The sequence below is a fragment of the Pipistrellus kuhlii genome, unplaced genomic scaffold (genome assembly GCF_014108245.1).
Source record: "Pipistrellus kuhlii isolate mPipKuh1 unplaced genomic scaffold, mPipKuh1.p scaffold_m20_p_5, whole genome shotgun sequence".
Lineage (NCBI taxonomy): Eukaryota > Metazoa > Chordata > Mammalia > Chiroptera > Vespertilionidae > Pipistrellus > Pipistrellus kuhlii.
In genome coordinates, this window is record NW_023425551.1 from 57165653 (window position 1) to 57186558 (window position 20906).

A 20906-nucleotide genomic window follows, 5' to 3' on the forward strand; every position below is an offset into this window, starting at 1 on the left:
TATGTAATTCAATAACCTATACATAAAGAACCATAAGCTAAATTCCTCCTAAGTAGTGCCAAGAATATGCCCATCAAATAATTCAAAAAGCTTCCCTTGATCTGTCAATGAGGACTTTGCTAGGTCTCTTATGACTTAGTTTAGTGTTTAGCTTTGCCCTCTCAAATTTGAATATTATTTTTCAAAATGTTTAACATTTTCAAGCTCTTTGTAATTTATGATACTTGGGTATTCTCATTATGACGCTATATATGCACTGGTTAGTTTAACCTTTACTTCCAGCTGGTATTATACTGGAAAGAGCCATACTCCAGGTGGCAACTGCAAGTCCTTTTTACCTATGTAAAGCTATGCACACTCAACATTGTACTCATATCAAACTGAATGTAAAAAGTGATGAACTAGTGTCTGAATAATCACTATGGTGGATGTATTAATGGGCTCCTTTTGGTAAAAGTAAAGGCATTAAGGCTATGTAAATTAGCTTAATATAGTTAAACACTTCTTACTCCTGAATGGACTGTATGAAAGATTCCATTGAGGCCTCTTATCCTGCACCTCTTAGTGATGGGCCCATAGTTTTATTAGACTAGGAGGATTTCTGATTGAATCATGGTGTCAGGAAGTCACAGAATTCTGCTTTCTGAGTGTTCTTACATCCACCTCAAGTGAATGTTGCATACAATGTATGGCTAAAGTATCTAAAATGAGAAAGACCTAGAATTTCAATGTGCTTACAGAACAGGTTTTGCTCCTGATTTGCTATACATCTTTATCTAAAAATATATCTAATTACATTAGATTCTTTACTCTGCTGCCAGTGATTGAATCTATAGCTTAAAATTTTGAATACATCATATTTTTTAACAATGGATTATTTCAGCTTCTTTCTATCCCCTCAAAAGAAACAGAGATTCTCCACAGTGAGATTATTGAGTCAATTACATTTCAACAAGCAATTCGGAGAAAAATCCCAGTATGGCACTTCAAAACTATCTCGAACATCGGCTTCAAATGCCAGTTTTCACACAACTAGCCAAGATAACTCTCAGAGGCAGTACCAAATCACTTGTTCATCAGAAAGCTCTCTCAAATGTTTCTATTTTTCCAGGTGGGGAATATTAAAGCATCAATCAAAACTTACCAGGGAAGTCAAATATAGGAGTCTGATCAATTACAAAATACCCATAGCAGCAATAGGGTCCTAACTCACAACCTTGATAAAATATTGTAGCCACCAGTCAGTATTTTACATTTTTAAAACACTTCCCTGAAGTTTCTACACACACACACACACAAATACAAATGATACATTTTGAAAATTTTCTCTTTTTTTTTGTTAGAAATCATTAAACCCAAATACAGTAAAGCAGGTATAGCATTTCACATACTGCTATTTTACATTTAAAATGGAGTGGGGTCAACTTAATTTAACCTAGTACATATTCCATAGTCAACTATATGATTATTAACCCCTGAGTATAATTAAAAGTAAAATCCCAGTGTTTTATAATTTCTTCTCCTAGCCACTCTTAGGTTTGCAAGATCATCTACTCAGAGCTAGTAAAGCAAAATTAACATAGCTCAAGAGAAATCCAATAATCTCTCATATTGTTCATCACCACTACCACCTACAACCATCTCCTTCCCACAAGCATAAAAAATTAGCATAGCCTATCTGGAAGAGAATCAGGATGGTTCCAAAACCAGGTGTAATCTATTCTCCAGTTGATTACCTGGGGAGAACCCAAATGACACCAAACTTTTATTTTTAACTGAAACCATCCCAACCATTTTTTATAACCAGAAATGAAAAGTGGAACTAGACCTGTCTTATCTTGCCTTTTATGTTCCTCATATTTGCAGATATTTCTATATAAAACAGGGACATTGGAAACCTGGGAAAGCCAAAATGGGCAAGAGGAATGTAATTTCTTGTGACTATTTTAGTTTCCAAATATTATTAGCATATATACCTATATAATACGATATTCATTGAATACTTGAAATGAAAGCGAGTATGAATTGAAATGTATTTTAAGTATAAAGTACACTCAGATTCTTAAGATTCAATAAAAATATTGTAAAAATGTTGCATTAACATTAAAAAATAGAATTATGTGTTAAAAGGTCAACTTTTGAATATATTGAGTTAAATGTAAGTCAGTACTCATTTGTCATCAATTCTTCAACTTTGAGGAAAAAGTTGTATAAGAAATCCACTTTTCCATAGGCTAATTGATATGAACAAAAGTTCCTACAGTATCGCAATGTTATATAGAAATGACATTGAACAGGACAATGTTATTCGAGGACCTGCTGTATTATTAAAATTTCACTTATTTTTATTTCATTAATATGGCTACTAAGATATTATCCTATATAATAAAAGCCTCATAGTCATCTGGTGAGCCATTCAACCAATCAAAGCATAATATGCTAATTATATGCTAAGGATGCTCAACCTCTCGCTAAGATGTGCACTGACCAGAAGGGGAAGGCGCTCTGACTGGTAAATTAGCTTGCTACTGGGGTCTGGCTGATCAGAACTGAGTGAGATGGGCTGGACACTTGCTGTAGCCCTCCCATGGTTCCTCCCCAGCTGGCCAGCCTCCTGTATCCCTCACCAACCCCATCATGCATCAGTGTGGTCCCTTGGCCTGGCCTGTGTCCTCTCGAAATCCAGGACACCAGGTGATGAACAATATGAGAGATTATTGGATGTTGGAGAGCTGGCTTTGGCTTAATCCTGCAGACCAGGCTGAGGGACCCCACTGGTGTATGAATTCATGCACTGAGCCTCCAGTAATTACATGTGTGGCTTGCATTTATGGCTTACATTATATTTCTACTGGACAAAAATGATTCGGACAATAAATACTATAACATGTAGCAAACCTTGTGGGAAATTCTATTTTCCTATTTGGCTCAAAACTTGTAAAAACTTTGCCACAGAACATAAAACAGTTTTATATGCATGTTTCCTGCTGAAGAACACGCAGCTTTCCCTATTCTAATGAGGGGCATCACTCAAGAGTGTTTGGATTGTAAACAATGATGGGAAGGGAAGCTTTGGTGGAAAAAAGCTTAAACTATACATGTCTTACAAATATCTATTATATCAAAACAACCTATTGGAAAGAACAATACATTTGATTTCTTAAATGATAGCTTATAGAGAAAAGTTCAATTATTTGCTTTAGTATTCGGGGGGGGGGGGTGGGTGGGTGGAAAGTTGAGGAAAAAAACAGGCCCAGATTGATCAACATGTTATTAAAGCAGTGTTTACCAGAATTCCTTGAGGTAGGGATAAATTAATTTAAGATTGCTATTATGGGTTTCTTGGAATGCATTTCAGAGTAGTTTAGTAAAGAGAGCTGACAGTCCTTTCTGGAACAAAGCCGGTCATTCAACTCAAGTTAATTCTCATAAACAGGACCTACTTTCTGTTGAAAGTGACAACACAGTGGAAAATTGCAATGCTGGTTACGTATCAAGATACTTTAAAAAAATTAAAACTTTTTAAAAGGCGTCAAACCTAGTATTGCTTTCACTTGATACTGTCTTAGATTATTACCAATAGACAATTTTGAGGTCGATTTTCAAGATCTATGTTACACCTGTAAGCAATTTATAGTCGACTTTTAGGAATCAGTATGCAAATAAATTAGACCAAAACACAGGCACTCCTATGACAATTAGGATAAAGAATCTAAATTTGTGCTTTTGATGTTCTAAGGCTTTGAACTCATAGAGCTTTGATATAATGCTTAACAAACATATATTTTTAACTATTATAAACAGTCTCTAATCACAGGAAATTAATCCAAGAGAATGCATATCTGTTCTAAAGAGTTAATACTTTTATTCAGGAAATAATTTAAAAAATAATTTTGTCAAATGTTCTCTATTTTATCTAGAACAAGTGTTTGGATGATCAATAACCAACTTTATGTCAAACTATAAATGCACAAAGATAATCAGAATAATTACCAGTCATACCTTATTATGAGTCTGCGTCTGTCCAACCAGTATGAGGATGTTGGATGAGATGATAGACAGGCAGAAGTTAATTAGAATGATGGACCTCTCAGAGCGTATGTACCTAGCCAAAGAAAGAAAGAGTGTCCAACTTTAAAATTCAACAGAAAGATAAAGAATTCTGTATTATGCAAATTGGTGAAATTCATCCAGAAAAAAAAACACACTAAAATAGTGCCTTTACAAGAGAAAAAATACACACACATAAAAAACAGTTTAAAAAATTAAAATTATTTTTAGAGATCCAGTTTTATACTGGCATGGCATGCCCTATGGTTCTTTAGAACTTTTTTTCTTCTTTTGAAATCGGTGAGGACAACATGATAGGGTCCAAGTTGCACAACTGTTATCAATATAGTTGGTTTTTTGTGGGTTTTTTTTTACTACAAATAATTTTTTTTGCAAATATGTTAATTAGTATAATTACCTTTATAAATATGTATGTACATTACATGTTAAGTATTATCATATAAATCAACCAATAGAAACTCTGAGAACCAAAGGAAAAACCACAGATTCTGAAGTCTCCTTTGCTTACTAGACTGATTCCATTACTCTCATAAAACCATGAACACTTTCATCCACCATTTCATCCACTCAAGTATTTTTATGTAGTCAGGCTGCTACTTCTTAAATCTTATTTTTCCTGAATAACTGTTCAAAAAGAAACCCACACTGAAGCTTTAGTTCTAAAAACTAATCTAATCTACAAATAATAATTCACATTAGGCTGGAAAATTACTTGACATCTGCCATCTTTTACCCTTATGAAGAAGTGCTTGTAGACAGTCTGTCATATAATTTGTAAGTGCATCAAGATTGTAAGCCATGGAGAAAACTGCTTAGACTCAAATGTTCTCCCAGCTGTTTACCATGAACGGTAACACATTTTGCTTTACTGTACCCCACTGTAAATCACTCAATGACAGTAGCAACAGATACACTTGTAGTTGCTGTGTGTTCAATTTGTATTAGCACATGATATCACTTTCCATAGTAGGCGTGGACTTCCCTGTGCAGTGTTAGATGGGGTGCTGGAGATCTGGAGCCACTCTTGGGAAGATAAAACCAATCAAAGTTGTTTCCCTATGTCTTGGAGGAACATTTAGAAAGAAGCCCCCACATTCCATCACACATTTCAGAGGAGAAACATAAACAAAAACAGCACACACACACACACACACACACTTCTATTTGTATTTTAACTTTCCTTACAAAACAAACCCAAATAGGGCTAACCCAGGTCAATTTTGTAAAGGCCTCAAGATTGGCTTAACCTTGTCCTTGCATCATCAGTATCTAAAACACGGAATAAACCACTACTGGGATGCTGAAAACATCATCAAATATTGAGAGTTTTATTATTAAGTTTTGATAGAACCTTTCAGGTATCTTGGTAATTATTAAGTTATTGTAATTAGTGATTTTCCTGGATTAAAGAAAACTTTACTATGAATTAATTAATGCTGTACCTCTTTGACACATTTTACATATTTATCTTGGCAGTGTTTGTATTAGTGTTAGCGATATGCATTGAGGGTGAAGAGAAGGTGGAATTGATGCCTGAACTCTAAGTGCTGATAAGTAGAAACTTAGTTCTCAATACTATGGTATCCTGACCCTTCATTTTCCTGAAATGGCATTCAGACAACTGTGGGAGAGAAAGTTGACTTCTTCCCAGCCTTTGTCCATCTTGGTCTTTTATTACCATTACAATGGCTACTTGATAGAGTCCTAAACCCTGGATTCTGTTGTCTACAATGCTATGCCTAGACCAAGCATGTCTTCAATTTTGTGGGATTGGCCATATTTTATCAGACTGTCATATTCTGTCAATGCTTTATTACCAGATAATTCCTTCACAGGAAAACTAAGCCAATGGACCATGAGGGTATATATATTTTATTTTTATTTAAAGGACACATTTTTAAATATATATATTATTGATTTTTTTACAGAGAGGAAGAGAGAGGGATAGAGAGTTAGAAACATCAATGAGAGAAAATCATTGATCAGATGCCTCTTGCAGACCCCCTACTGGGGATGTGCCCGCAGACAATGTACATGCCCTTGATCAGAATCGAATCCAGGACATTTCAGTCTGCAGGCTGATGCTCTATCCACTGAGCCAAAATGGTGTCGGCATAAAGGATACATTTTTAAAAATATATGTTTTCATTAATTTCAGAGAGGAAGGGAGAGAGAGAGAGATAGAAACATCAATGATGAGAGAGAATCATTGATTGGCTGCCTCCTGATATTGAACCAGCAACCTGGGCATGTGTACTGACTGGGAATCAAACCATGACCTCTTAGTTCATAGCTCAATCACTGATCCATGCCAGCTAGGCTGAAATTTTTAATATATTTGACAATTTAATATCCTGGACAATCAATCTTGTCTGCAAAGGAATAAAAAATATAACAGGGAACAATGATTTAAAAAAAAAAAAAGAATGTTAAATGAAATGACCTTTCCTTATTAAATTGTAAATAATTTTTCAACTGAATTATTTTTTACCTTAAATAAAAGATAAGTAAAATCCTAGACTGGCTACTTTTTGCAATTTTAATATTGTATTTTTTCCAGAAAATAATACATAATTATTTATTTATATTAATATAACTTTTAGTATATTTTAAACAATAAAAAAATGTTTAACATTAATAAGTTTAAAACCCATTAGGAAGTTTGTCCATTTGGTTATGTACTGGTTTATTTTGAGAGTAGATATAAACGTCACAGGTCTAATTTTAATAGAAAAATCTTTGAGAAATACTAAATTTCATATTAAGCACTTGTCATTTCAAAAATTATATAAATATTTTTTTGTATCACATATTCTTGTTTACATCTGTCAAAATCAGACATATTTAAACCATTCAACCAAAGACCTTTTCAGAGCATTGAGGTATAATGTTTGTGCATTAATATTATAGAAGACTTTACTTATTTTCTGTGACATACTGAAAGCATGGGCTTAAATGTAAGAATTTAGAAACCATATTTTTACAACAGAGAAATTAATTTGACTATCAAATTCTCAAGCTCGATAGTATTTGGGATAGAAACCACACAAAGACTGAAGTTGGGGTATAAGAATACCATGCTTGGGGATAAACCACTTGTTGGAGGTTACCATCACTTGAATTGGAAAGAAAAGTGTATGTGTGTTTTGTTTATTTTCTTATCACGAGCAAATAAGTAATTATTTATTATCGTGCTCATTGATCAAAGCTCCATGATAGCAATTATAACTGTACAAAAATACTTTGTCAGTAAATAAATAAAGACATAGTAATGGTTATCATATTCACCGATTTAACTTGGAAAAACAGAGCATTGCATTTCAATTGGATTTATTGATTACATACCTCCATAATGCTGCATAGACAATTGCTAGGGTGATCAAGGCCAAGCAAGAAAGGCCACTGCCTACTATTAGGGTAACTGAAGGTGTACCAGAGGATTCCATGATCTGCAAGTTAAACAAAAGAACAAAAAAAGAATTTTAAAATAACTTCAAACTCAGCAAAACTATCCTGACACTCAAAAATAGCCAAGAAGATAGTTGTTATAGTTACCAGATAATTACCCAGTAATCACTCTGTTCCCATATTCTTAATCTCTCTAAAATGACTAATTACAGCTCACCCACCCTAATGTGAAGAAATAAATGCCTGAGAGTTTAAAATGCTTGATAATGACATATTACCTACTCATGGCTTTCTAAAATAAAGAATTAAAACTACAACTTGGGTAACGTTCACATGGGAAGCTTTCTCCAGCTAAAATTTGAATCAGCGTTCATTTTTCTTGGGCTAATTATAGTTCAGTTATTTCACAATATGTTTTTTTTTTTAGTAAAATGTACTTTGATCCTCCCATTTACAACTCATTTTGTGACCTGAATCTGCTATCTAAATATTGAAAAATTTTCAAACTTTCTGACTTTTCACAACTTCATTCTAAGTCAAGTATTCTCTCATTTAATTTCACTTCCTTGGTCTCTAAGGATATAAGAAAATCAAATTTGAAATGCAAGGCTTTACAATATGTTCTGTGATTTTTTTCTATGAACAAAATATTCAGGGATAATTTACAGTGCCAGTATCAGTCCCTAAATACATGACCTTGAAAAATAAGCCTTATATCTTTTAAAAAATATATATCAAGAATACAAGCAGTAATAAAATTAGAGGTTTCTTTCATAGATACTAGCATGATACTAACTAATGAAAAAATGTTGCTTTTCATATTTTTAATTGAAACATTGAAAGTTTGATGAAATGGACTTTAAGATAAACTGTGTTCCAAATCTTAGACATGCACATTAAATCATAAGAGACTGTGGGGTTTTTGTTATTATCAAAATAAGTAAGAAGAGTAATGTATATTCAGGCCACATTTTAATAAGAAAGTCCCACTATTTTTCAGTATTTCAATTTTTGAAATAATTCTTCAAATACATTTGATGAGGATATTATTTTTTCTTTTAGACAGTTTATACAGCTGTCAATTTCAGAAACTAGTTTTATAAACCTATATACTTTTAAGAAATGGTCTTATAGTTTTTGACATTCCATGCTTTCTGAAAAACTTCATTTGATTAAAAAAATAAATAAATATCCAAGGACACCCCCAGAAAGCCATACTGAAAATATTCAATGCAGATATGCTATGTGTTGGCTGTAGTGTTGGGGGTCTTCATTCTACTACTACCAACAGTGTCCTCACAAATTCCCCAGAACAGCTTTCCAGGTCTAAAATAAAGGTTAAGTTGGCAATTATTTTTATTTGGAAGTTTGCAGCATACTAGTAATATGACTGGAGTACATTCTCATAACTATACTGCAGAAATTTCAAGTTAGAAGGCATAAAATTGACTAGAATTTAGTTATAGCACACCAAGTACAATTCCTTTCACCAAGCTACGGTAGCTGAGGAGACGAGCCCGATTTTGCCACCCTGCAAACATTTTCTATTTCCCCATTAAAATGCAGTTCCCTGGAGAAACACTTGCCACAACGTCCCTGCCTTTGCATTAAAGCCGTGTTTTCCCTTTGTTACTTACTATTTCTCTAGGTTGCTGAGCCAAAATGGCGAAGGTAGAGAGACGATCACATAAGCATTTCGTATGGGATGCATCGGTAAGCACAGTTTTACATCCCTGGGTGGACCACGTTCCCAAAGACTCGTTCCTGCAAAGGAGGGGGGAGGAGATCGGGATAAATACGCCTGACGGCCAAATCCGTAAAGAAGAAAATGCAGTTTAATTAAGAGAATCGTCTACTGTAATTCCCCGTACAGGAAAAAGAAAAAAAAAATCTACTTGTTGTTGAACAGGACGTAATTTAGATGCATCTCCAGTTATGCAAAGCGAGAGTGTTTGAAAAAAAAAAAAAAAAGCAAGCAGGCAAAGAGGTGCAGCGTGTGTTCAGAGAGCTGTCCAGCGCCGTGGGTGCTGAAACCGGGACTAGCTCTGTCCAGCCCCCTGCGAGGAATAGCAGAGGCAGCGGCAGCGGCAGCAGCACGAGGAGCCGCCAGAGCTTTGGCAGCCACTTCCTATGCTCATCGGATCATTTCAAACACTCAGAGTGTAAGGAGGCTTTTCATAGCAGTTCGGATTCCCATCCTGTATTTTTTTGGATAGTGAATGCTTGCTTTTAAAATGCGGATTTCTCTGAAAAGCCTGCCTAAAATGTTAGATAGCTTGAGTCGGATATAGGATCTTCTCCGCTGCTGGTTAGGGATTTTTCCTTCCTTTAGAATTAGCTGCTGTGAAAAATTCACCCTGGAAACGGGAAACAGCAGCAGCGGCATCAGCTGGTTCCGATTCTCATAGCCTATGCCTGGTATCTAGGGGAGGGGTGAGTTTCAGACATAAGCTTTCCATTCCATACTTCACACAGCCCAAAGCATCTCTGAAGCTCTTAACATTTCTTCCCCTGTCCCGCACACTTTGCCCTGGGGTTGAAGCAGTAAGCTAACCCCAAGTCGGCTAGAACATTTTGATGAATACCCACCCCCAAAGTCTGGTAGGATGGGGAAAGAGGGCCTGTTTCAATTTTCTCTTTGATACAGTCATTGAAAATTCTAAAGAATATGGTTTATTTCCCACCTCAGCAGAACAATAAAAATGGTATGGACATATACCTTAGTAGGGAGGGAAGTGAGGAGAGAACCTGTCCACCCCCAGCTAAACTACTCTAAAGCAAGAGGCAGGAAAAAAAAGTTATTGAGCTTACCCAATCAACTTTATTATTATTACACGTGTAATATACTGACTGCACCAATTGTCAGCTCCCCTCCCCCAAGCATGGAAACTCTCCAGCTAGCAAACCTGTGTATGTGTGTGTTTAATTTTCAAACCAAGTTAATATCTGTATTAAAATTACTCTAAAACTAAAAGGATAACGTGTGGCTCGAGGTTAATTTTGATATGGTACTTTTGATTTCCTCTCATCTCTGAATACCTAAAGTTATTGGGTTAAATATTCTATTTCTGAGAGAGTTCAATGAGAGAGGTTTCTCTCTGACAGTTGCATGTCCAAGTTGAGCTACAAAACATAACTCAGATAATCTGTTTTTGTTATATAGAAGCAATATCTTTTTAATATTCATGATTTAATGCATTAATATTCATGACTTAAAAATACTCTTAATTGCAACTTCTTTTAAGAATACACTGTATTTGGGGAGAGTTATATAAAAATTACACCTAAGTTCATCCAAATATTTCTAAGCATTAGCCAATTAAATTTTTGGTAAGTCTCTTTTCTTTCTCATGATGTCATTCAACCATGCCAAATTAAAAAAAAAAATCAGTTATGCCTTCAACCAAATGCAACAGTATTAAATTCCAATTCTACCTAAAACTATAGCAGCATATAATTTATTTCATTAGCTGTCTGCCTCTTCCTGTCTTGTGACAAACAGTTAAGGCCAAAGAAAAAACATTTACCTTAGCTGATTAGAGTAAAAGAAGAAAAGTACCTTTAAGAGAATCTAGCACATTTTAGAACAGAACTTCTGCATAATGCAGTATTTGTGTTTTCAAGATGGAGTCCGGTATTTATATTTTTCACTTTATGTGGTTATAACCACTAAACTAATTCAAAGTCTTAATAAGGAAAAAAACTTCACTGTAAATAAGACCTCTTATGAGGAAAAGCTATCAATTTATATCCAGGCAATGGAAGTTTGTTTACTCAAAAAAAAAAATGTTAGCATCAGTAAACTTTGGCTGTTAGCTATAAAGTCTATGTTCAATAAAATGTTGCTAAACTCTAAAGATCATGTAAATTATATATGACATCTTTAGGGAAGATGTCATATATAATTTGTATGATGATTACATTGCTGACCTGGCCTAGGCCCAGGCAAAGTTGGGAAATAAGTGACACTGGTCTCCATGTTTTAGTCTTTCACTCACTGCAGCATGATATTCTTCTAATGCCACTCATTCTCTGTGCATGTGTACCTTCCTGAGGCTATATAACTTCCATCTATACCTTTCTTCAGAATTATTAGCCCTTGGTTGAAAATACTTGATTAAATGAATGGATAATAATATAAATGACAGTACCATTGATGTGCTCTTTCCAAAAAATAAAACACAAAACAATGCTTCAGATAAATGCAACTAATAGGAGAATACCAGAATTTGTAGCAGATGAGTAGGAGAGAAGATCTTAAAAGGTGAGGTGGTAACTACTAATTTCTATATTTGGTCACTCCCAAAAGTGGGGTAATAAGAAGTATGATGCCATTCTGCTGCTAAATTTAATATTTTCATAAAACCTCTTGATATTTTAAAAACGGTTTAAAAATGTTATAAAGTAGTTTTTAAATCACTGGCATAAATGTCACTATTATTACAAAACCTCTAGTTCCCACCACCTGAATTTTCAAACATTTCATAGCTTATTCCTGCTATATAAAATCCTTTTAAAGCATGGTATACATGTCTGATTGATTTCAAGGAAACCTTGTAAAGCAAACTGATAGCTTGTAGAGCTAATGTGAAGCAAAACAGCTTTCCCAGTCTGCACACAACAAGGTCTTTAAACATGTGGACTATTCCATCAGTCACATTATTTTTCCAATGTCATAGTTTTGCATGCTGTGATTAACAGTTATCTGTAAATTATTCTTAGTTATTAATTTAGGTTGTCATCAATAGGCCAACAATATAATGAAATATGTATGAACATTAAAGATAATAAGAATAATAGACTATGTCAAACACAAAATAAATGATACATACAAATTATACTAAAAATCACACATTTCTTTAGTGTCTTTTATGGGCATTAAAATGTTTTTCAAATAGTTTTCAAAAATAACTAGACCACATTCTTTGTTGGTTACACCTACATTCACCCATGTTAGCTGTCATTTGACTTCTCCTTCTACCTATTATTAGACTGGCTAGAAGAAGAGTCTGCCTGCCCAAGTATTCAAAAGTATCTACCCAAAGCACAGAATGGTGTGAAAATACAAGGCACAAAATCCATTACTTCTCAGCTTAATATTTATTTGTGGCCTTTCCCTAATTTCCTAAGGACCTACAGTTTTTTGTGGATCTGAGTGTATAGTTGGGTTCTTGATTTTTATGAGAACTTTAAACAATGTAGCATATGGTTATATTCTCTAGTGTTTAAGTTTAAAGGAAAAAATTATATGTTAACTCCAATGAAAAGCTGTTCAGTAAAAAACAGAGTAAAAACTTATTCTAACACATTTTAAAAGTGTTTCAATAACTCAAGCATATATATAAAATTGATTTCAGATAGGCATGGAGAGGGAGAGATAGAAACATTAATGATGAGAGTCATTGGTCAGCTGCCTCCTGCACACTCCACAACCACAACTAGGGCATGTGCCCTGACCAGGAACCAAACCATGTCCTCCTGGTTCATAGTTTGATGCTCAACCACTGAGCCATGTCAGCTGGGCTCACGCTTATCTTTTGAAATACAAACCCAGCTATATATTCAACTCTAATCAATCTTTTATAAAACTGTCTATTCTGCTTCATAATAAATCAATATGTACCATATTGATTATAAATAACTGATACACTCAGGGGGGTTATTATCTCTTAGGGTATTAATGATAGATTTATTCAAAATCAAAATATCTATAATAGCAACTTTAAAATGTTTAGAAACAATTCTTACTACACTACCCTTACAACATATGCATACTGAAAGAAAGTAACTGTTTCCCAATCATAGCAGTGCTAATTTCTGAGAATTAGGTAAATCTATGTATGTGTGACACTCCCCCAAAATTATATATATATATATATATATATATATATATATATATATATATACACACACACACACACACACACACACACACACACACATATATATATATATATATATATATATATATATATATATATGCTCTTGTTTCAAATTATCTCAAAATATAAAAAAAATTAGAGTACAGGTAAGATGTTTTCAGTTTTGAGTAGAAACAGATTTTGAGGTACATTTCAAATAAAAGGACACTGCAAATACTGAAAACAAATCTCTAGCAAATGTTACTATGTCTAAACACAGTGAATCATAAAATTAGAAAGTTTTGCTAGGAGTAACCTTAGTGATCATCTAGCCCACTAGGTTTTCAACACTTGCCATATATAATAGTTACCTGGAGACTTTTAAAAATTAAACCCTGAGTGGGGCCTGGGCATTATGGCTTTTCTAATGCTCCCCAGGTGATTATAGTGTGCAGCCAGGGTTGAGAACCACTGATCTATCCCAACCACTTAGTTTTATAGATGAGGAAAGTGCAGTACCTCAGATTTAGAAAACTTGTTTTAAGTCACAGAGTGAGAAGCAAAGCTGGGTTTCTCATTTCCAAATTAGAGATTTTTTTAATGCTAAATTTTAATTGTCACCTGTTTTAAAACAGAGTGCAATGAATATGCTGTATAAAGTTATAAGATCTGAATGTTATGCTATTCACACTTGCAAACATTGTGTCACTGTTGACCTAGTTTTAACAAAGTATGAATTAACCATAGATAAAGTTAGCTAAAGAGATAAGAGTTCAGATTGACATTTTATTTTTTTAAGTGATAAACCCTATGATATGTTAACAAAACACACACACACACACACACACACACACACACACACACACACACATTGATTTTATGCCCGTGTTTCATGACATCAAGCATCTTCCACCTCTTTCATGAGACCATTTACTGCTTGAGGTGATACAAAAGTTTAAATTCCAAATTATGAAAACAACAAAATAGGTAAAAATTAAAGTTATTTATTCCTTCTAAAAATTATATTCTCTGTAGTTTGATTAAATGAATGATTGGGAAATTCAAAGTTAATTTTATATCAATTATCATAGCCTATATAGAATTATGTACTAGTATATAATACATATACCTGTGTGTGTGTGTGTGTATGATATATGACATATATGTAGTTATATATACAGAGGTGGGAAAAAGTAGGTCTACAGTTGTTTGCATGAAAAAATACAAGTTAATAAATAATAAGAATAAACTGTTTTGTGTACTCACAACTATAAATATACTTTTGCCAACCTCTGTATGTAACTATAAAGTAGTAATACCAACAAAAGTACATATGCTTCATTCTTTGGGATGAAATTTAGAAACAGGTACCTTGCTACTACTAGGAAGAACCCTTGCTTATTATGCTGGGCCTGCAATTAATAGTGGTCCTATTAACACCAGATCACCAATTTATTATCCAGAAATGACTTGGATTCAAGAATGCTCTACACTTGATCTTCCCAAAACTCCTATATGCCTAAAAGTCACCCAATTCTAAAATGTTAGTTGATAAAATCACCTCAACTTCTTCATTTTTACAAAATGAGCATTTTCCATGTCACACTAGAATACTACTGCTTTTGAGAACTGTATCTTGTTTGACTTTGAATCTCTGACATACTGCTTTTCACTTAGTAGGAACTTAATAATTAATGCTTGTTCAATTAATTTAATAATCATTTATCTTTCAAGGGATGACTTTAATACTAATGGATCCAAATTATCTCAGCCTTAATTCATTTGCTGTCCTTAAGCAGAGTAGAAATTCAACCTGAAGAGTATTAAAGGATCTTTTTGTTGTTGTTAATCATCACCTGAGGGTAATTTTCCATTGATTTTTTTTTTTAAGAGAGAGTGAAAAGGAAGGAAGGAGGGGGAGAGAGGCAGAGAGAGAGAAGCATCAATGTGAGAGATACAACATCAATTGGTTGCCTCCTACATATGCCTGGATCTAGGGCTGGGGATCAAACCTGCAACCCAGGAACGTGCCATTGACCAGAACTGGAACCCTAGGTCAGTGGTTGGTAAAGTCATTAGTCAACAGAGCCAAATATCAGCAGCACAACAATTAAAATTTCCTTTGAGCCAATTTTTTAAAACTTAAACTTCTTCTAATGCCACTTCTTCAAAATAGACTCACCCAGGCTATGATATTTTGTGGAAGAGCCACACTCAAGTAGCCAAAGAGCTGCATGAGGCTTGTGAGCCACAGTTTGCCGACCACAGCCCTAGAGTCTTCAATGGGGGAGAAAGAAGGGGAATAAGGCTCTAACTACCGTATTTTTCGGACCATAAGACGCTCTGGACCATAAGACGCACCAGTTTTTAGAGAAGGGAAATGAAGAAAAAAAGATTCTGAAACAAATAGTGTCCTAAAATATTTTATGTGCATTAAAACCCAACATCACAGTCATAAACACATGTAATCAACCCTGTAAAGTAAACAGCAGCATTTAGAACCATTTTAGAGCCGGGCAAGCACACAGAGACCACACAGAGCCGGGCAAGTAAAAAAACTTTTTTTTTAAAGTATATGTGTAGGCTATATTTGGACCATAAGACGCAGGGACTTTTCCCCCCCACTTCTGGGGGGAAAAAAGTGCGTCTTATGGTCCGAAAAATACGGTACTTAAAATCACTGGCCAGGGATCAATGGACTGTATTAGCTTTATGGACTGTCGTAATATTCATTACTAGCTTTCGGTCTTCAAAAATAATTTGAAGATGAACTCTGAAAGACTCCACATTCTATAGTGATTGTGTTCAATCTGGAAGTTAAGTCCCAAGTCTTCACTAACCAGTCAATAAATATTTAGTAAGTGCTTTTTAAATGCCAAAGTAGAAGACACATTTTTTTAAAAAATTAACAATTTCTTTCTTAGAGAAGCACACAATCTGGTTGAGAAAACTTTACATAATCCAAAAATGTTTTCTGCCTAAAAATTATTCCAGAAAAATGCTGTCAGTTTTATCCTTATATTCTAAGTCACAATAATTTTTTTATGTGGACAAATCTTATTGCTAGGATCCTTGTTTCCACTCTTGCCACCTTACCCTGAAGTTCAGTTTCCACACAGCAGCCAGAGAAAGATCCTGTTGACACATATGTCAAATTCTGTCACTCTGCTTAAAACTCTAATGGTTCTTCCACCTTCACTTGGAGCAAAAGACAAAGCCCTTATAATGGCATACAAGAATCTAGTCTTTCCTGCCTTTCTACCTTCATCTCTTAACATACTTGCCTTTGTCCATCACTTTTAACCACACTAAGCTCCTTGTTTTTTCACCTTGGCATTTTGTGCTGGTAATTCCCTTGGCCAAGAATGTACTCCTCAAAGATATTCACATGGAATAGGCCATCATATCATGGAAGTCTCTGCCCTTATGTAATTTTACAAGAGCCATTACTGACTATCCAATATAAGAGAGTAACTCCAGATCTGTAGTAAGTTACAAATTCTGTAATACTCTCTTCACCAAGAGGTGGAGTTTATTTCATCTTCCTTTTGAACTTTGGTAAGCCTTGTGATTTGATATGGTCATCAGAATGCAGTAGAAGTTATGGGTGACTTCTGAGACTAGGCCTCAAGAAGTTCTACAGTTTCCACTATTATCATGAAATTCTGCTATTATGCAAGGTAGCTCAGACTAGCCTCATTGAGGATGAGAGACTGGCACTAATGACCAGCCTTGCAGATGAGGCCATATTAGATTATCCAGTCCCAGGTTGAACTGCCAGATGACTACAACCACATAAATGACACTAGAGGAGACCAATAGTAGAATTTACCAGTAGAACTCAACCAAATAGCTGAACCATAGACTTGTGTACAAATAAAATAGTTATTGTTACAAACCACTAAACTTTGAGGACCTTAGTTATATAATAACTGTTACACTTTTCAAGAATTTCCCACATGCCCTTCACCTATAACCTGATCTGTTGTTATTCATAGCGCTTATCACACCTGCTAGATTATATATGCATTTTTAAATTAACTTTCTGCTTATCTTTATTTATTACAATGTAAACTTCATGAGGACAGGGCTGTTATGTTCACTTCAAAATTCCAAGATTGTAAAATAGTGCTTGACACATGGTAAGTGCTTAATAAATGTTTGTTGAATAAGTGTCTAGTATAGATTTTGACCTAATATAGTTACATTTTCCTGCATCATTAATTAATTTATATTACAAATATTTACTCAACTTCTAATATGATACAGACACTATGCTAGGTTATTTTGTGGACACATTAAGTGTCCACTTTGCCTTTAGGAGCTTAAGAGCTTCAATAAAAATTATCTTAATGCCTCTTAATCAAAAAAGACATTAAAGTCAAGAATATATTACTCTTGAGGGTAATTAAACACAATTTACAAAAAAGGCAGCACCTTTTTTATTGCCAATAATATTTTTATTTATTACTTTTAAATTATGGTAAGAACACTTAAAATGAGTTCTATCGTCTTAACCATTTTTATATGTAAAGTGCAGACTATAAGCACAATTTGTACAGCATATCTCTAGAACTCATTCACTTTACATAGCTGAAATTTAAAACATGTTAACAGAAACTCGCCATTTTCCTCTCCCTTTAGCTCCTGACAACATTTCAAAAGTATTGTACAAGCAGCAAAAGCAAAAAAATAGATAAGTGGATTATATAAAAATTAAAAGTTTCTGCATAGCAAAGGAACAATTATCAGAATGAAAAGACAACCTATAAAATGAGAGAAAATACTTGCAAACAATGTATCTGATAAAAAGTTAATATCAAACTATATTAAGAAACTCCCACAATTCAATAGCAAATAAACAAAACAAAACAAATTTAAAAACAAATTAAAAAGTAAGAAAGCAAAGTATTTTTTGTTGTTTTTTAATTGGAAATAGAGTAGAAAGGAATATGGGAAGAAATAACATTAAGGAAGCCAATTTACTGAGTTATAAATATGTATAAATATCTTCACCATGATTCATTAATAATTAAAGGTTAAAATATGCAAGCAGCCATCATTAATTAGTCAATAGGCAAATAATAATTATCACACTAATGAAAATAACAGCTAACATTTATTTAGAGTCTACTCGACATTAGGTACTGTGGTTGATACTTTAAATACATTTTTTAAAATCCTAAAACAAAATATAAAGGTGGATATTGCAGTTATTTTCCCAGGAAAATTAAGATAAACCAAGCTAATACCTGCCTCCATGTAAAATCATGAGGACCTTAGAGACAAAAGAGCCTGGGCTAGAACTTGCCTAGATATCTCAGTCTCTGCAACATCCATGCAAGCCCTGGACTGCCTAGCTTTGGCTTTATTGTTTTACTAGAGGCCCGATGCACCAAGATTTGTGCAAGAATGGGCCTGCCTTCCCCTGGCTGCTGGCATCGCCTTCGCTCTGGCCCAGAACCCCACCTTCCCTCCTTCCCAGGCTGCCTTGAGGCCTGGAGCAGATGGGACAGGGTTAGGTGGAATGCCTGTGTTGTCACCATGGCAATGACACAAGCATCCTACCCCAAACCCTACTGCTCAGTGCCTGTGTATGCAAATTAACCCACTATCTTTGTTGGGTTGATTTGCATACTTACTCCTGATTGGCTGGTGGGCATCAGGAAGATACAGTCAATTTGCATCTTACTCTTTTATTAGTGTAGATGCTTAAAAGAAATAAATGGAAGCAAGAGATTGTGATTTTCCTAAGGCCATTCAGCTGATAGAAGGCTGTGCCAGGAGTTGAGCGCAAGTCTACATGACTTCAATGCAGATTCCCCTTCCTCAGTTCTCTCAGTGAGGGTGGCAGTATTTGGGGAATTAAAATCTCACAGAAAACAAGTGCGGAGCATCTCATAAAGAAGTGATGAGACAAATAAATCATGATGATGAGAATAATAAGCATAAAAATGTAGCTTGAGAATGGACATTGTGGGCATGGAGCAGGACATGAGAAACTTTGAGAGAACAATTTCAGATGGAAACTTGACTTTTACAAGTTAAAAAGGGGATCTTGTCATATCAAAGAATTTAGCAACAAAAGGAATAAAGTTGCATGCAAATCAGATAGCACAGAAAAGTAAAAATTTTTGTCAGTTGTGGTTTTGCACTGAGATAGGAATGAAGTTCCCAGTGCTTTCCAATGCAGATCTAAACTGTCCACAAAGAGTGATGAGACAGGGTGAGACAGAAGTTCCACAATTTGATTCAAAAATTGATAGGATAATATTAGAAAGCTGAAGAGACAAAAAATATTGTACTGAAACCCCAAGGGCAGAGGCATTATTAATTTCAATAAAATAGGAGAAAATTAAAGAATAAAGTTTCATTTATATCATTAGGCCTTTTTCCTCATAAATTTTCCAAAAATGTGTATGGAATTTCTAACAAAAATTGTAAAACACCAAAATACAGTTTAGTTAGGTATATAGCTATATTGTAAAATATTTACATAGTTATTCTTGAGGGTAGGTAAAGGCAAGTCTTCTTAAAGTTTTTCTTTCATTTCTTTTTAAAAAACTCTAAAATGCCATTAATATTGAGTGCTAATCTCAAAATCACAAACAATTCATTCTATTTGAATATATCCCCCTTTAAAATAGCTGTTTTTCTGGGCTGGTAACCAATCTTTAGTTTGATATAATATGCAACAGCTAAGATGCACAACCTTGGGGAAAAAAAGGGATTACCTATGTAAAATTGAATTTTATATTGGTGGGGCAAAAGTAGGTTTACAGTGGTTTGTGTGGAAAACAACAATAATTAATAAATAATAACACAATAATAAACTCTATGTTTCATGTAGTCACAACTGGGAACTTACTTTTGTATGTGACTTTCCACACTAGTTCTCAGATAACCTGGACTCAAAGCAGTCCTAGGACATGGCCAGACCATTATAAAATTTATAAAGCAACATGCATTTCACCAGTTTAAAATTAACTCACTCATATCCTGATCCTAATGCTTTTATTTCATATTCCTTTTGTAAGGATCAGAAATGTGTGAAATACACATAGAATAAAAGACTGAAAATATATGTGACAAAACAATCAATAGTACTTGTCTCAGGGTGCTGGTTGACAGGCATTATGTTTTGCTCCTTTATAGTTTTTGTACCTTTGTGTTTCTCCCCATCTTACTACATTACCACTGTAATCAGCAAAGTTTGAGATTCAGAAAAAAAAGAATATCAAGCTAATATATGATTATCAGAAAGTTATTTCTTTTATAGTCTTTTCGTTGGAAATGAAGATTTCTTCTTAAGTGCTTTTATAACTTGAACCAAAATAGTCCCTTCACCAGAAAAACTAAAGGAGATAACAATTAGGAAATCTGTATATAGCTTTTAAAATGCATATGTATTTTCATGTGATTTAGGAATATAAGACAGTTCTAATTTCAAACGAATTCTCCAAGTTTTTTTCATTCAAGGATATCAAAAGAGTCATTTTGTAGCATATATTTTCTCTTACACTACAGTAGTATTATGGTGTATTGAAATGGATTAATAATCCTTGG

At 34.2% G+C, this 20906-nt stretch overlaps 1 protein-coding gene across 2 annotated transcripts in view; it reads right to left on the reverse strand.

The window, feature by feature from the left end:
- ADGRB3 (adhesion G protein-coupled receptor B3) overlaps positions 1–20906 on the reverse strand; it is a 692295-nt gene that overhangs the window by 141233 nt on the left and 530156 nt on the right. For both annotated transcript variants that reach the window (XM_036414772.2, XM_036414773.2), the window contains exons 17-19: positions 9117–9243; positions 7417–7520; positions 4003–4105 (exon numbers count right to left, since the gene is read on the reverse strand). In XM_036414772.2, the coding sequence (XP_036270665.1) occupies positions 4003–4105; positions 7417–7520; positions 9117–9243 (334 nt within the window). The remainder of the gene's footprint in view (positions 1–4002; positions 4106–7416; positions 7521–9116; positions 9244–20906) is intronic.